We start from the raw sequence: 16,333 nt of genomic DNA, 5'->3' as shown, positions 1-16,333 counted from the left end.
GCCCCGCCCCCCACGGACGTAGCCGCCACGGGCCGGGTCCGCCCCCGAGCCCACGCCTCCGCGCGCCCGCTGACCAGGCTGCGCGCGCCCCACCGCTCCCTGTTGCGCCTGCGCGCCCCGACCGCCGCCGGGCACGGTCCTTTCAACCTGGAGTGCGCGGGCCGAGCCCTTTCGTGTCGTGGGGGCGCCAGGGGAGTGCTGGAGGCAGGAGGTCCCGAGTCGGGGCTGAGGGAAGGCGGTGGGGGAATGGGTCCGAGGTATCACTTATTCTCTTTTATTAACTTTGAGTGGAACAAAGAGCTCAGGCGTGAGGCAAGACAGGCATCAAGACGTGCGATGGATTCATCCAAGGCTCCCCGGCGACCCGTCTCAGCCCAGAGGGGCTTGGAGCGGCCTGCCCCGCCGGGGGATGCCGAGCATGAAAGGCAAAACCTGGGACGCAAAGAGGAACGTGGCTGCACGGGGACCGTCGTCGTCGTGGGGCATCCCCTGCCGAGTCCCGTAATAAATAGTCCTCTCGTGATGGAAGCCAAGGCGCAGTGGATGGAGGGAAGTGAGGGTGCGGCGAAGAGACAGGATGGACGCCTCGAGGAAGGTGCGGCGCGGGAGCCGGGAGTTTCCTCGCGCGGGGCGGCTTTGTGCACTCCCGCCGGCAGGCGGTTCTCCCGGGCCGCCGCTAGGTGGCGGTGCCGTCCTGGAAGCATTCCAGGGCCCGGAGCAGGGAGACAATGCCTGGCATTCTCGCCCTCCACAGCCCCAAGAATCCGGGGCTAGATCAGAGACAAAAGCAAGATATTCTCCCTCCTTTATATTCCTGAAATCACAGTCTAGGGGTTGGAGTGGAAAGGGAAAAGGGAGGAACAGAGAGTCATGAGTTGTCCAACTGAGGGTTCCAGTTAAACCCAGAAGAAACCTCTGTTCCTTCGCGTTCCCTGTCCTTTGTCTAGTCAGCTTCTGGCTTCTCCCAGCTGTACCCGACCCGCGCTGGTCCTCCTAGCCCAGGACCACCTTCTCTAACAATCACAGTTTCACGAACCCCAGGAAGGTTCCGTGTGGAGAGAGGCTAAGCTTGGCCCTTGCGCGCGGGACTGTGACGCTCAGAATGTCCCCGTGGTGTAAATGGAAGACACCTGAGAACAGAGAGGAAGCGGGTGCTCAGTGAGGACAGCTGTGCAGAGGCTCTGACGTGTTGCCCTCCCCCAGCTCAACCTTTTTCTACTTCCTGTGAGGATGTCGGTGTTCTCTCCTTCATTGCTTAGGTCCACCTCTACATACACAACCCCCTGTCATCGCCCTCCCACCACTACCCCCAGGCAGATCTGCCCTGCTCTTCTCAGCTCCCTGTCCCCACTGCCCACAGAGCTGTTACCTGCGCTGTAGCAGCTATTGTAGGCCCAGTCTGGGTTGGAGGGCATGCTTCGTATACAGCGGAATAGGGTCTCCTGCTTTCCCTGGCCCTCCCGAGACACCACTTGACCCATGGTGAAAGTCACATCATGAAACAGGACCTGGCAGGGAAGGGGGGAGACGCTGAGGAAAGCGGGGTGGGATGGCTCAGTTCCGAGAGGCCTCAGGGCCCTGCCAAGGAATGAAGGAGGGTCTCCTAAGTTTGGTGTGAAGAGGGTTGAGAGCCTTCGGTATTGGAGCATCAGGCCCCTGAAGAACAGGCTTCCAGGCCCCCATGTGGGGCTCAACGTTCGTTTGGGGTTACCTGGCTATAGAGCAGATACACTCCAGCATCCCAGACTCGAACAACGTATCCTTGGGCCTCCAGACCTCTCCCGCGCGTGAGAGCCGGCTGCCACATCAACTCGGTCACATCAGAGTCCGCTGGAGGTGAGGGGAGCGGCAGTCAGGGTTTCTGCGCACCCTTACTGTTCACCTCTACGATTCTCTCAGGCCGGGTACCAGCCCCAGAGTTCCCAGGTCTCGCCTCTCCCCAAAAGCCATTTAAAATAGTGCTCACCCTTGGAGGTCATGTTAAGGGGAACAAGGTGCAGAACCGAGTGCTTCCCTGAGGAAAGGAGGAGGAGATCTCAGCAATGCCCACCTACCCCACTTGCCCTGCTGTCGGCCCTCCACCCTCACCCCGACTTGGGGTGACCACCTCCGAGTCTTCATGCCGCTCAATCACCTCCCACCCCGCGGCACCCCGAAGGCCTCACTCTTCTGCTTATGGGCGAGCACTGCTCTCTTTCTCCGGGCCCTCTCCCCGGTCTCCAGGGCTCCCGGGCTGTCAGGGCTCTGCTCGTGGAAAGAGGGTGAGGGTTAGGCCAAGATGCAAGGGCCCCAGACAGCCTTCCTCCCCAGCCCTCCCCTGCCCAGGAGTGCCCACATCTCTCGGGCACCTTTCCCCAGCAGCCTGAGGCTTGGTGCTGGCTGTCCTCCAGGATCTGGTAGGTACAAGAAGCATTAATCTTTAACAGTCTCCTTTACTGGAATGGCTGCTCTCTTGACCTCCAAACCCGGGACCCTCTCATGTACCCACTGGAGACACTGCAGACCCGGAGGCTGGAACCCAGAGTGCCAGAGACGACCCTGCCACCCAGCCCTCTCGCCCGCCACCCTCCTCCCCTCACTCACCTGCTCCTGGAGGCTCAGCCATGGGGACCCTTCCCCCTTTCCTGAGGGCCCTCCAGTCCTCTGCAGCTGGGTCACCTCTCTTCGTAGGATTTGCAGCTCTGTTTGTTGGATCAGCAGAGCCATGGCACAAGCCACAGCCCCCAAAGCCGCCCCCCAACTCAACCAGAGGGCAACTGAGAGTGCCGGCTCTCGGCCCCGGCCCCCCATGTCTCCCGGGGGCCCTTTGGGGGCTAGAAAGGAAGGAGATGAGGCTGGCATGAGCTGGGGACCCTGCCAACAGCGGTGGCTTCAGGAGTGGGTGGCAAGGAGGTGCAGGCAGTGGTGCAGAAGGGAGAAGGGCGTTACGCAAGGGAGAAATAAAAAGGAACTTGAGAATAAAAAGGAGGGAGGAGGAAAGCAAGCTAGGGCACTGGGTGCTCCTGGCACGCTGCTGTGGGGCCAGTGTTGCTGAGACCCCCACCCTGCAGCCTCCGGAGAATGTGGTGCCCGTCCCTCGAGGAAGCACAGGGCTGCGGTGGCACCCAGGAGGCGCCCAGGAGGAGCGGCCAAAGCACAGGAACCTGGGGCGGCCCCAGCAGTGGGGGAGGGAAGGTTGGCTGGCGGTGGGGCATGGTGCCAGGAGCAGGGATGAAGGGACAAGCTGGGCAGTGTGGAGGGTCAAGGGATGAGGGCGGAAGACCCCCTGGCTCAGGCTGAGGAGCGATCTCTGGGGGAGTTTGCTAGGACTGACTGAAGGCAAGAAGGGAGGGGAGGGCCAGCGCGGAGATCCAGGGTCTCTGAAGCAAGAAACCGGCCGGGCTCTGGGGTTAAGGCCAGGCCGGGTGTGCTGGAATAAGGCCGGCACGACTCTGTGCTGAACTTGGCAAACACGACTTCCTGTTTCCCGAGAAAAGCTCTTACATAAGGCTCTGGGTGAAGCGAGAAGAGACGGCCCCAAGCACCCCACCATGGTAGGGTTCCTCCCCGGGGTCCTGGGGCCGAGGTTCCCATGTTCCTGGGCCCCAGTGTCCTGCTGACCGACCCTGAAGCCTCCTTGAGGCCCGCTCCCACCCCACATCGAGCCGGGGCCCTGTGCCAGCACCTGCCCATGCCCCGAGGCTGCCAAGAGGAAGGGCCCCTGTTCCGCCCGCCAGGGATTCCCCGCGGGAGGAAGCCCGCCTCCTAGGTAAATGAGGCCACTTCTGCTGGACCTTGGGCAGAGGATTGATTCTGTTTCCTGGCACTTTGCCCTTCCACGCTCTGCTCACACCTCGGGGGCCAGAGGCCTGTGGGTCCCCACTGGCAAGTCTGCGTGCGGACCTGGAGTCCCAGGTGTCCTGCACCCCACTCCCCAGACCCCCTTCTCAGGGCTTGCAGTTCCCCTGAGGAGGCCCCCCACACACCCAATAAAGAGAGCAACCGTGACTTATTCTCTTTAATTTCTACTTATCAACATTTTGTCACAATAATAATAAAAATAATCTGTTTTAAAAATCCACAGGGAACTTTCAGGGGAGGAACTTGTCTTGGTCCCTTAGCCCTCACATCGGAGACTCTTGGCCTCGTCCCAGTCTCTCTGGTATCCAGCTTCTCCTAGTGCCTGAGAGGGGTATGGGGACCCATCCTCACCCAGAGTATAGTAAACAGTGTACCGGGGGGTGGCAGCCAGGGTGGGGAGCCAGGAGATAAATGGGGGTGTCGAAGATCAGGGGTTTGGGAGCTAGCGAGGTGGAGAACCAGAGGTGGGGGGGGGAGGGCTCTTCAGAGACGAATGGGAATATTTATGTTGCATGGAAAACACGTGAACAAGCCCTGGCAACGTACCCAGGGAGAGGCAAGTCTGAGGGGAGGAGCAGCTTGGGGTGGGGCCAAGGGGACTGGGGTGCTCAGAGAGTTGTTGTGGGGAGCCAGCAGCCTGGGAAAACCACTGCGAGACCAGGGCCCCTCAGTGAACTTGGAAGAGTCCAAAGTAGGTAAGGAAAGGGGCAGCCTTGAGATGGGCCCAGGGGAGGGTTCGGATCCGTAGGGAGGACCCAGGCCGCAGGGGCAACAGCCCAGACACCTGGCAGAGACGGAGCTGAGACCCGTGGGAACTCGCAGTGGCAGAGAACTCTTCCAGGCATCGCAGGGCCAGCGTGTCGTCCACGAGCAGGTCCAGCTTCAGGTAGACAGCCTTTCCCTCGTCAAAGTGCACCTGGGGGCGGGGAGGGGGTGGCAGAGTCCAGGCCTCGCTTGCCCTCATCTCCATTTCACATTTCCTTAGAGACCCAAATGTCCCCCCCCCCCACCCCCCAAACTGCCCCACCCCGCCTTTAGCTTGCCCCCCCCCTCCAACCCAACCCTTCGTCCTCAGTTCCTGCTTCACCCGCGGAGCCAGGTGGGGCTTACCTGGCAGTACAGGTAGTAGAGCCCAGCCCGGGTGACTGTGAATGCCCCGCTCCGGCCGTCATAGCGCAGCGGGTTGGAGCTGTTGATCTTGGCCTCCTCCCAGCCACTCACCGTCCCGTCCACACCTGAACGCAGACGTTCAAAGAGAGGGGCAGGTCCCCGCACAGGACTCGCACGGTCCCCAGGCACCCTCGGAGCTGGTGAACCCTGAGGGCCCACCTGACCCAGAAGATCCACAGATGGCCCAGGACAAGGGAGGACCCATGGCCTCGGGGGCCCATCGTGCCATGGGAAGTTACGTGAGGAAACCTGACCTAGGTAACCAGAACCATACACAGCAGGGTGTCACCAGCCACTTGTGGGGAGAAGAGCAGGGCTGAGGGAGAAGCGTGGGGGCCTTTATGTTTGGAGTCTATAGTGTTCACCTCTGTTACTTTGAGGATGTATACACATACATTACTTGAATCACACATTACTTGGATTATTAAAATTTAAAAAAAAATGGTACCCAAATATTCATCAACGGATGCATCGATAAGGAAAACTGTATATATCCATACAATGGGATATTATTCAGCCTTAAAAAGAAATGCTACGAACTATGAAAACATTATGCTAAATGCTTTCCGTCATAAAGAACAACATAGTATATGATTTCTATGAAATGTCCAAATATACAAATATGGAGAGACAGAAAGTAGATTAGTGTTTGCTTAGCACTGGCAGCCTGTGGGATCAGAGAAATAGGGGATCATGGCTAAAAGGTACAGGTTTTCTTTTTGAGGAAATGAAAATGTTCTAAAATTACTGTAGTGATGGTTGCACAGCTGTGTAAATATACTCAAAACCATTTCATTATATACTTTAAATGGGTGAATGGTATGGTATGTGAGAACACCTTTATCTCAATAAAGCCATTACAAAAAAAAAAAAATCTAGCCCTGACTGGTGTGGATCAGTGGTTAGAGCATCAGTCGGTGCACAGCCCAGGGTTCGATTCCTGGTCAAGGGCACATACCTGGGTTGCAGGTTCACTCCCCGCCCTGGTCAGGCAGGTGCAGGAAGCAACCAGTTGATGTGTCTCTCTCAAGGGGATCTCTCTCTCTCTCTCTCTCTCTCTCTCTCTCTTTCTCCCTTCTTCTTCCCCTCCCACCCTCCCTTCCACTCTCTCTGAAAAGCAATGGAAAAAATATCCTTGAGTGAGGATTAACAAAAACTTTTTTTTTTAAATCTAGAGCTAGGATAATAGAAAATTGCAAAGAAGATAAATAATAAAGTGATAGAACAGGACCTCAAGTGGCTTCCCAGGCTCTCCACAGCCCCACCACCTCCCTCTCCAATCTAATCTCACACGCACCGCCCATTCACAAGACTCCACCCACTCTGCCTTCTTTCTGTTCCTGCTGAGAACCAAGTTCCTTGTCGCTGCAGGGCTTTGTGCTGTCCTTCCCTCTTCTCAGAACCCTGCCCGGGCTGCCCGCATCTTCTGCCAGTCAGGTCTCAACCCATCTGAGAGGCCTCCCCAGGGCACCCAGGTTAAAACAGCCAGACTCGGCCCTGCCTCCGTTAATCTCTTCACCACCTCACCCTGTTTCTTTCATAGCAGTTGCCAACATGGGAAATCATCTGGCTTATTTTAATTTTTATTTGTTTTTTAGAGAGAGGAAGGGAGAGGGATAGAGCGATAGAAACATCGATGAGAGTCATTGATCGGCTGCCTCCTACACGCCTCCTACTGGGGATCTAGCCCACAACCAAAGCACATGCCCTTGACCGGAATCGAACCCCGGACCCTTCAGTCCGAGGGCCCACGCTCTTTCCACTGAGCCTACGGTTAGGGCTCATCTGGTTTATTTATATATGTGACAGTTTGGAGTCCGACTTCCCTAAAAGAGCAGGGACAACGGTCCTATTCACCACTGTGTCCTTGCACCAGGACCTTGGCCTGCTCTGAGGGGGCGCCCAGCAAACACTGGTGGGAAGATAGAGGGAAGGAGATAAACATGGACGACAGCTCTTTGTTTGAGTCCACAGGCCAGTCTCCTGGACCGCAATGGCTGATCTCTGCAGCCTCAGCAGCTGCCTTCCTCAACCCCTCATCCTCTGCTAGCTCCAGCGCCCCATCCTTATTACTGTCTCAAGGAAAATGTAATGCTCTCTGGGCATTTTCATCCTCACCTATGGGTTACTGTGGCCTTTATTGTACAGACTTGGATCTGGGTCTCCAGCCCTGCCCCTTCTCATCCTGCCCCAGGCACCCCAAACTCATCTTAACCAAACTGAGCTTGGCCTGCCACCCCAAACTTTAAAAAAAAAAAAAATGTTTGTATTGCCCATGCTGGTTTGGCTTAGTGGATAGAGCGTCGGCCTGAGGACTGAAGGGTCCGGGGTTCAATTCTGGTTAAGGGCACATGCCTGGGTTGTAAAAAATGTTTTTATTGATTTCAGAGAGGAAGGGAGACGGAGAGAGAGATAGAAACATCAATGATGAGAGAGAATCATTGGTAGGCTGCCTCCTGCACGCCCGCTACTGGGGATCGAGCCCACAGCCCAGGCATGTGCCCTGATCGGAATCGAACTGAACCTGAGTTCCTGGTTCCTGAGTTGACACTCAACCCCTGAGCCACACTGGCTGGGCACCCCAACTCCAAACTTGCTCTACTGTCTTTTTTTTTTTAAAAAAATATATTTTATTGATTTTTTACAGAGAGGAAGGGAGAGAGATAGAGAGCTAGAAACATCGGTGAGAGAGAAACATCGATCAGCTGCCTCCTGCACATCCCCCACTGGGGATATGCCTGCAACCCAGGTACATGCCCTTGACCGGAATCGAACCTGGGACCTTTCAGTCCACAGGCCGACGCTCTATCCACTGAGCCAAACCGGTTTCGGCTGCTCTACTGTCTTTATTCCACGTTTGGCTCATGGTTCTACCTCCCAACCAGGTACATGTCTCCCTCTCCTTCACCAACTTTATTCCCCCATCACCACCAGTTGCTGGCAACTCTGCCACTTAAATAGCTCTGTCCCATCTCCCTTCCAGTCTGGCCCCGGCCACATCTCACAGAGAGTCGTCTCAGCCTCTTCTTTCCGAGTGACTCCGTTTCCAGCCTTCCTTGCTCACATGCACCATGTCCAGCACACAAGCACACTCTGGCTGGGCCCAAATCCCAGCTCCACCACTTCGTATCGTCATGGCCTCAGACAAGTTAAGTGGCCTCCATCTATAAAATGATCAGACTATCTGTAACTAAGAGTCATGTAGTATTCCTTATCACTGAAAGGAAGGGACTTTTCCTTCAGCCACATCCCCCTCCACCTACTGGCCCATTTCTCTGCTCCTGTTACAGAGAAACTTCTGGAAAGGGTTGTCACTGTCTCCAATCCCTACTTCAGATTTTTTCTTAACCCAATACATGCTGGCTTCCATCCTAACTATGCCACAGAACTGCCCTGGTCAAGGTCACCAGCTGACTTTTTATATCAGCAAACCCACAGTCATTTCTCTGTTCTCATCTCATGTGACCTCTCAGCTGCCTTCAACACAGACAGCCACATCCTTCTTGAGACAGTGTCTTTTTTTTTAAGTTTGAAGAGCATTTTTTTTCATTACTATTATTTTTTAATCCTCACCCGAGGATATTTTTTTTCATTGATTTTTAGAGAGAGTGTGGAAGAGAGAGGGAAAGACAGAAACATTAATGTGAGAGAAACACATCAACTGGTTGCCTCCTGGATGCACCCCGACCAGGGCCTGGGTCAGGGAGGAGCCTGCAACCGAGGTACGTGCCCTTGACCAGAATCGAACCCAGGACTCTTCGGTCCACAGGCCAACGCTCTATCCACTGACCCAAACTGGCCAGGGCGAAACTGTGTCTTATCTCAGGTTCCATGACACTACCCGCCCGGGCTTTCTTCCTCTCTCTGGCTGCTGGTTCTCCCCCTTTGCTCCACTTCTCCGTGTCCAAGGGCCTCACTCATGGGGCTCTCTTTTCCACTGGTGTCTCATCCAGTCCTATAGCTTTAAATACCATTCACATGGCAATGACTCCTGGCGTTATTAGCCCTGGCCTAGCCCGCGTTTGTCTACTACGTCCAGCCATCTATTTGTGGAACTCACTTTTTATTATTATCTATCTGCTTGTTTAGTATTAGATTTCAAATTTAATTATTAATATGCATGCCTCCCAACCTATTTCTTCCCTGGTTATCCCCATGTTAGCAAATGGCATCATTCTTCCCAAAGATGCCCAACTTAAAAATCTAGAAGTCATTTCCGATTCCTCCCTTTCCCCTGTCCTACACAGCCAACCAACAAGCAAGCCATATCTTCAAGCCACATGCTTACTGCTCTCCACCTCAGCTGCCAACCTCTCTAGACCAACTACCCTTATGTCTTGCCTCCTGGCCTGTCACATGGAAGGGCATTCCAAGTCAGGGAACAATATGCGCAAAGTCCAGAAGAGGAACATTGGTGGGGAAGGGGAGTCAGCCCAACATGTGTGGAGAATTCATAAGGATGTGCAGGGAAAGGAGTTGAGACCATGAAAGCCTGGAAGCCAGGCAGAGAACAATGGAATAATGAAGATGGGGGGGGGGGGTGCGCTTAGCTTGGCAACACAGGTGGGACAGAGTAGGGGGTAGGAGAGTTTGGAATGGGGAAAGATGTAGACTGGGTTTGAGATTCCAATCTCAAGGTACTGAGGTAGGGGGTATGGTAGGGCTGGAAAAAAAGAACAGTGCCCGGCCAGTGTGGCTCACTGGTTGAGTGATGACTATGATCCAGGTCACAGTTTGATTCCCAGTCAGGACACATGCCTGGGTTGCAGGCTCGATCCCCAGTGTGGGGCTTGCAGGAGGCAGCCAATCAATGATTCTCTCTCATCACTGATGTTTCTATTTCTCTCTTCCTCTCCCTTCCTCTCTGAAAGCAACCAAAAGAGAAAAGAAGAACAGAAACTAGAAGCATTTTGAGAAAAATGATCCGCGCATGAAGATATGGAGGGGAAGGACAGGAAAAAATCAAAGGTGAAGAAGAGTGAGAAGGTGGGCTGGTGGTTTGGTGGGAGAATCTGCCTGGGTTCTGGGAGCGGAAGGAGTCTTCCTGGGGTCCCGTGCCTGGATCCCAGAGAAAGTCCAAGTCTGGGAGCTGAGAGAACCGAACCCTGAGGACTTTCCCGAACTGGCTTCTGGGGTTCTGAGGCTGAAGGCAGGGATGGGGGTGGTCAAAGTTTTGAGGGGTCCCTTTTCCAGGAGGCCAGCGCTGCGGGGGTCAGGGAAAAGCACAGAGGTGGAGATAGCGTCTTACCTGCTTGTGCTCCATCCTGTCCAGGCTGTGGGTGAACTGTAAAACACAGGAAGGGTTGGTGCGACCTGCCCTGCCCCTCTCACCCCTCCTCCCCGGGCACGGCTCACCCGTCACCCACCTTCATAGTGGGCTGCAACCACTCTGCGAGCCCGTGTTTTCCGGCCTTTAGATGCTGAGAATCAAGGAAAGACAGATGGGCAAAGCAGCCCCCACATATCTGGGGGCCGGGAGCGACTCCCCCAGCCCCAGTCCCTTCTAAGAACCCTGGCATCCTCATTTTTGTCCAGATTTCTGGCCTCAGAACCTCATGCCTTATCTTCCTACATAAGTAGAGCGACTATATAATTTATCGTCCAAATTGGATGCTTCTGAGAGCAGAAAGGGTGCTATTATTAATCACACTGAGATAACAGGTGTAAGCCAGGACAGTCCCCCGCAAACCTGGATATACGGTCACATGGTTATCCCATTCATAAGTTTTTGCTTGCTGGGGCCTAGGCTTCTGACTTCCCCACTTTGTCTCCTCCTCCCCCTTCATTCTCCGTGTCTCCGTTTCTCCATTCATAAAGAGGATAATGGTTTTTGCTCTGCCCACTCATACGGCTGTTATGACGAACAAAAGCAATAATGAATTCAGAAGCCACTAAGGTTGGGATAAAGAGATGCTCACCACTTCGGCGAGGCCGAACCAGCTGATTCAGGAAAGGCACAGGGTCCTGGCCCTCCTCCGACTGGGAATTCAGTTCCTGGGGGAAGTGAAGGCAGGGCTGACTCAGAGCCTTGCCAGGGATTCCCAGAGACAGAAACTGAGATCGACAGAGGCCGTTTGGAGAGGCACAGACGGGCACAGGAGTCTTAGGGAGGGGACGGAGCTCTCAGCCAACAGTGGCTGAGGCCAAGGGAAGGCAAGTTTCTGGGGTCAGGTCTCAGCCCTCACGCCTCTCAGAGACCAGCCACACTTCCCCAACCCCACAACCAAGTGCAGACCCTGCAAGCGATTGGCCCATTGCACACATGCCCACACTCAGTCAGAATACACGGTGGGTAAGCACCCTACACAGACAACCAGCATCCCTCCTCCACCGTATCTCACACTCCCACTTCACCGTCAGCCAATAGCACGTTCACTCCGCTGACACAAACCCAGCACCACACAGCTGTCACCCTCTCTTGCCCATAGACCTACGAACGGCGACACAGCCAGGGCACTCCCTGCACCCTCAGCTCACACACACTTCCCATGCCCAGCAGCCTGCCATCAGCACCCACAGCCACTCACCAGAGGGTCCTGGTCCTCTTCTGCTACCAGCTCCCCCTGGGCAGGCTCCTGCTGGGAAGGAGGTAGGGTCACCCTGTCCTCCTCCACCTGACAGCTCGCCCTCCACCCATCTCCCTGGCCCCTTGTCCTCAGCCCACGCAGCCTCATAAACTGCTCTGTAGATTTTGCTCCTCATCGCCCCGGGAGGGGTGTGCAGCGGGGCCTCACCTGAGCAGATGACGATGCCCGGCCCCCCAGGCTGACCACGGCCAGCAGGAGGCCAAGGCAGGCCAGCGCCAGGCCCAGGCCCAGCATGAGTGGGGCCAGCAGGGCGGTGCCCGGCTCCCCCGTGCGCCCCCTCTGCCTCAGGCTCCGACGGGCAGCCATGGGGGCGGGGGCTGTTCCTGCCTCACCGCCCCCCCATCCCGGGACCCGAGGGATCGGGGGAGGGGGAGCCGGCGGGAGGATCGGGCTGGGGAGAGGGAGGGGCAAGGGAAACCAGGCGGGAGGGCGGGGATGAGGACAGGAAGCCGGACACTGTTTGTGTGGTTGCCTCGGGCTGCTCAGGGAGCGGACTGCGCTCTGCTCAGCACAGAGCGATTCCCTGCGAACAGGCGCACTCCGCCTGGGCGCCCAGAAGCAGGGCGAGGTTTGTGAGAGTGCAGCCGTCCGAGATGGGTGTGCAGCCCGTGGCTCTCCAGGCAGAGGGCAGAGGGAGTGAATGAAGGCAGAAATGAGCAGAAACGCCACCCAGGTCCTGGTGAGGGTGGTCATGCTACCAGACACCTGCCCTGCCTGTCCCCGGACCGGGGGCCTGGCCGGAGCGGGGCTGCCTAGGGCCAGCCAGTACTGTGCGGGCTCTTGGCTTCCTGCAGGAAAGATTTAACAACACACGGTCAGGTGATGATGAGGGCAGCAAGGACAGGCTTAGCATAGATGAGGCAACCGGAGAGCCTTAGGCTGAGCTGCTTCGGTTCTCTGAGAAGGTTCTAGGAGAGAAGTGAGCGGGGCGGGGCTGCTTTAGCTGACTGGGAAGTCAGAGAAAAGGGGGACTTGGAGACAGGGTCAGGGGGTGAGCCCCAGACCAGCTGCTGCTGCTGCCCTTGGCTTCCTGGTTGCAAGTCTCCTGGGGACCATTAGAGTTTAGGGCGCACAGGCCTGTGGGGGGAAAAAGAGGGAGGAGGGAAAGGCAGGGGGGTTGGGCCCTTTGTCTTGAGGGATTTTTCTCTCTCGCAAGCCTGAATCTTAGGGGAGGTCTCAGGAGAGGGGTTCAGCAGATTGTTCATCAGTTTTCCAGGTGTGCCCTTTCAAGGTCATGGTCTCTACTGATCAGTCAGCAACAGGGCCGAGGTCCTGGCATTGCTCACCTGGTTTTGCTGCTTTTCTGGGCCTGGAGCTGAAATACAGCTGAGGCCTACCTGTGATCTCTAGGGCGGTGACCTGTATGTGGCTGTAAATTGCTCGGCCTGTTTGTTCAGCTATCCGTCTCAGTTTCCCCATTCAACTTGCCAAAGAATTTTCCTAGCTTCTTACTATCCTGTCTCATTCCACCCTCAGAAACGCCCATCCCTGAAATCTTTTAGGGGTGATGGGAAAGGAGGTTTTGTCTCTAGTAACTGCTTCCTGCTGACAAAGGCCGTAGTCACTGCCTACGTAGGCTACAGGTGTCTCTCCCTGCCTGATGTAAGGGAGACAAGGGGATGGGCTTTGAGACTGGAACTCAGAGGCTGTCAGCTGATTCTTCCAAAGTAGGGATGGGCCAGAGTCCCGGAAGCATCATCATCTTGATATGGAATTGTTGTATCCTAGAGGTGACAAATTTGGCTAGAAGGTTTTGACAAGGAGGTTAAAAAGGCATGGCCTAAAAATGAGGAGGAAAATTATAGTAACTACAGGTCTGAGGAGAGGTAAGAACCAGGTGATAGAAGGAGGGGCCAACTTTACAGAGTCCCCAGGGGCTTCCCTGGATGATGGTATCTGAAGCCCCTTTGTTTATTATACTTAATTCAAATTAGAGTAAGGGGGTATATTCTAAGATCTCACTTCTGAAGCAGCTTACCCAGTGCACTGACAGGACACCTCTACCCCTGAGAGCTCCCTGTTTGAACTTGGCTCTGAATCTTTGCAAGTTCCTTACTAAGGCAGGCTGAAATTTCTAGAACATCCATTTGAATAAAAATATATGTATATAATGGAACAGTTTAATTAAAATGTATGTATTCAAATAGAACATAGCTATTATTTTATTTGGCAAATCTTCCCATGTAGACTTTCCAAATACTTCCAATTTCAAGCATATCAAAATAGGCCTAATTAGTTCAAAAACTTCTTTTATAAGGAGAGAGAACAAATCCTTGAGTCGTTCCAGGGGTCTATTGGAATAACTCAAAGTCACTTTGTTAGGGGCAGAAATAGAATATTGGGGACCAGCTATAACTGTAAGAAGCATTAATCATGCTCTGTTAACCATGATTGTTTTGTTCTGCACATTCTAACCAGGCTGGGAGTGGCGCTTGGGACCTGGAAGCTCAACAGGGACCTGGGAGCTCTACATCCTCTACACCCGGGAGCTGCCTATTGTCATGGAAAGATTAACAACCTTGTTGCAGAAACCTGAGGCACCAGCCTTTTACATACTCCCAGGCATTTGCAGACCCGCAGCCCGCATTGCCTGTAAACTGTCCATTTTGCATACCCATTCTTATCCTTTTTTGCCTACTTCCCCAAGTAATCTTTGTGACAGGTGAAGTATGGTAGCAATCATCTCAGGTAGAAACTGTAGTTTAACTCTAACCCTGCTGTTCGGCTTAACAATAGAAAAGTTATTTTGATTTTCTGAATTACATAAATCATCCCATTAGATTGAATGCCTTATTGATTGTAATGTGAATATCCCATTGATTGTGATCTTACTGGTTTTAGAAAGCACATTCCTCTGTACCTGGGAACCAGGACAACACAATTATCCCAAGACCCGAGGGTTCCAGATAATGTGTCCCTGTCAACTCAGTGGTCCGAAGACCCAAAGCTATAATTAATCTTTGTAGATAACTAATTGGCTCAATCTCGCTTCTGTAACTGCTTTGTGCAAACCAGGGTCCTCATTCAAACCCTGGGATGTAATCAATACCTCTGTGCTCTTTGCCTGTATAAATCTGGTGTTGGGGCTGGGGAGGGCACTGCGAGATTTGGGAGAGCGAAAGGCCCCCTCGTAGTCCCGGATTGCAATAAATGTGACTCTTTAATTCGACTTCTTGAGGCGTCCTTGTGTGATTCGCGGGGTACATTACAACACAGGCAGCCCAGACCCATTGATTGTCCAGTTACATTATTATTCCCTCAGTCAACATGGTGAGGACCAATGAACTGGTTTCAATTTCTTGGTTAAAAAAAAAAAAGTCTCTTAAAATTTAAACTTTGGGAAGGTTGTCAAACAAACTTAATCAAAAGATCGTAACATAAACTTATTGTAAATCCAGGTAAAACACATATTTTATGGTAATCACTCTAAAATATGTCAATCAAACTTAAACCAGTTTTTTAATATATTTTTATTGATTTCAGAGAGGAAGGGAGGGAGAGATAGAAACATCAATGATGAGTGAGAATCATTGATCGGCTGCCTCCCACACACTCCGCACTGGGGACCGAGCCCGCAACCTGGGCATGTGCCCTTGACCAGAATCAAACCCGGGACCCTTTAGTCCGCAGGCTGACGCTCTATCCACTGAGCCAAACCAGCTATGGTTTAAACCGGTTCTAATATCAATTATTTTGCCCAGACCATAGGGTCCTGCTTAATTTATATACGTATTTAATCTCTTTAGGCCAATAAAATATTATACCCTACCCCTAGCCGGTGTGGCCCAGTTAGTAGTAGAGTCATCCCAAAGGTCATGGGTTTGATTCCCAGTAAGGACACATACTTAGGTTGGGGGTTTGATCCCCAGCCCCAGTGGAGGCATGCAACCGATCAATCAATGATGTTTCTCTCTCTCTCTCTCTTTCCTTCTCTCAAAATATCAATGAAAATGTCCTCAGGTGAGGAACACCCTAGTGATGCCATCTAGAGGCAAAAAACACACCACATATCATACACAGACAAACACATATCACATAAAGACCATACACGTAATCCAAATGACCGATTTTTCTAGAGAAGGCACAAGATTGTTTTCATTTGCTTTCGGTAACTTTGATGAAGGCTGGAAAAGAGGAGGGGAATATCTGGCAGGGGCAACTTCAGCCGCTGAAGGTTTTAAAGTGGCATTTTTTCCTTTAGTTACTGCAGCCTTGTTTACATTCCTGATCGCCCAGCTGGAAGGCCTGTTGAGCCCAAGGATAGACTTCAAAGGCCGTAAATGAGTGGTAGAAACGAAGGACATCTCGGCTCCAATCCGAGGGATTACAGGGCTGCTTGCCTCCCTAGAAATGTTATAGGAAGAAGTGACTGCTTCACTGCCCCCTCCAATCCTGGACCTCTGGGATTGGGGGTGGGGGTGCCGGGCTGCAGAAGGAGGGGCAAGAGAAACCGCCCAGGGCCGGGAGGAGGACAGGAAGCTGGACTCTGGGTGATTCAACTCAGAGCCCATAGAGCGAGTCCCCGGGAAAAGGCACACACACACAGCCCGGGCCGGGCGTGTAAAAGCAGGGGTGATGTTTGTGTGAGTGTGTAGCCAATGGCTCTCCAGGCGGATGGCCAGAGGGAGTGGAGGCTGAAATGAGCAGAAACTCCACGCAGGTCCCTGTCCGGATCGTCATGCCTCGAGACCCCTGCAATTCCTGCCCAAGCGGATGGTTCATTTAGGGCTCCCAGA

At 53.7% G+C, this 16,333-nt stretch overlaps 2 protein-coding genes and 1 long non-coding RNA gene across 6 annotated transcripts; 1 reads left to right on the top strand and 2 right to left on the bottom strand.

Moving 5' to 3' along the window:
• Positions 1 to 258: 258 nt before the first annotated feature.
• On the bottom strand, positions 259 to 3,489 carry TNFSF13 (TNF superfamily member 13). Of its 2 annotated transcripts, none has more exons than XM_036341432.1 (6): positions 2,584 to 3,489; positions 2,166 to 2,244; positions 1,967 to 2,014; positions 1,712 to 1,830; positions 1,370 to 1,508; positions 259 to 827 (listed from the first exon to the last, which is right to left on the bottom strand). In XM_036341432.1, the coding sequence occupies exons 1-6, from the start codon at positions 2,839 to 2,841 to the stop codon at positions 370 to 372; spliced, it is 1,101 nt and encodes a 366-aa protein (XP_036197325.1). In that variant the 5' UTR covers positions 2,842 to 3,489; the 3' UTR covers positions 259 to 369. The 2 variants fall into 2 exon arrangements, with proteins under 2 accessions (XP_036197325.1, XP_036197326.1); XM_036341433.1 differs by having other exon boundaries at positions 796 to 1,130; positions 2,584 to 3,410.
• A 494-nt stretch (positions 3,490 to 3,983) lies between these two features.
• TNFSF12 (TNF superfamily member 12) lies at positions 3,984 to 12,020 on the bottom strand. Of its 2 annotated transcripts, none has more exons than XM_036341430.1 (7): positions 11,745 to 12,020; positions 11,538 to 11,588; positions 10,929 to 11,004; positions 10,377 to 10,430; positions 10,259 to 10,294; positions 4,951 to 5,075; positions 3,984 to 4,756 (listed from the first exon to the last, which is right to left on the bottom strand). In XM_036341430.1, exons 1-7 carry the CDS (start codon positions 11,901 to 11,903, stop codon positions 4,508 to 4,510), a joined length of 750 nt encoding a protein of 249 aa, XP_036197323.1. In that variant the 5' UTR covers positions 11,904 to 12,020; the 3' UTR covers positions 3,984 to 4,507. The 2 variants fall into 2 exon arrangements, with proteins under 2 accessions (XP_036197323.1, XP_036197324.1); XM_036341431.1 differs by having other exon boundaries at positions 11,538 to 11,585; positions 11,745 to 12,019.
• Positions 4,586 to 14,326, top strand: LOC118672078. Of its 2 annotated transcripts, none has more exons than XR_004972983.1 (4): positions 4,586 to 4,726; positions 5,054 to 5,268; positions 9,882 to 9,978; positions 14,016 to 14,326. It is a non-coding gene; the product is annotated as an uncharacterized LOC118672078 (long non-coding RNA). The 2 variants fall into 2 exon arrangements; XR_004972982.1 differs by having other exon boundaries at positions 4,587 to 4,726; positions 4,916 to 5,268.
• The last annotated feature ends 2,007 nt before the right edge of the window (positions 14,327 to 16,333 follow it).

The sequence above is a fragment of the Myotis myotis genome, unplaced genomic scaffold, assembly GCF_014108235.1.
Source record: "Myotis myotis isolate mMyoMyo1 unplaced genomic scaffold, mMyoMyo1.p scaffold_m19_p_17, whole genome shotgun sequence".
Lineage (NCBI taxonomy): Eukaryota > Metazoa > Chordata > Mammalia > Chiroptera > Vespertilionidae > Myotis > Myotis myotis.
The sequence above is the reverse complement of the archived record's forward strand: the minus strand, read 5'-3'. Positions and strand labels throughout refer to the sequence as shown.

Coding starts and splice junctions, on each gene's coding strand:
- TNFSF13 (XM_036341432.1), bottom strand. CDS start 2,841: ATGCCAGCCTCATCTCCTTCCTTTCTAGCCCCCAAAGGGCCCCCGGGA. Junction 2,015..2,165: donor GCTCGCCCATAAGCAGAAGA/GTGAGGCCTTCG, acceptor TCCTTTCCTCAG/GGAAGCACTCGGTTCTGCAC. Junction 828..1,369: donor CAATAGCTGCTACAGCGCAG/GTAACAGCTCTG, acceptor TCCAACCCCTAG/ACTGTGATTTCAGGAATATA.
- TNFSF12 (XM_036341430.1), bottom strand. CDS start 11,903: ATGGCTGCCCGTCGGAGCCTGAGGCAGAGGGGGCGCACGGGGGAGCCG. Junction 11,005..11,537: donor AAGAGGACCAGGACCCTCTG/GTGAGTGGCTGT, acceptor CACTTCCCCCAG/GAACTGAATTCCCAGTCGGA. Junction 4,757..4,950: donor TCTACTACCTGTACTGCCAG/GTAAGCCCCACC, acceptor CCCCGCCCCCAG/GTGCACTTTGACGAGGGAAA.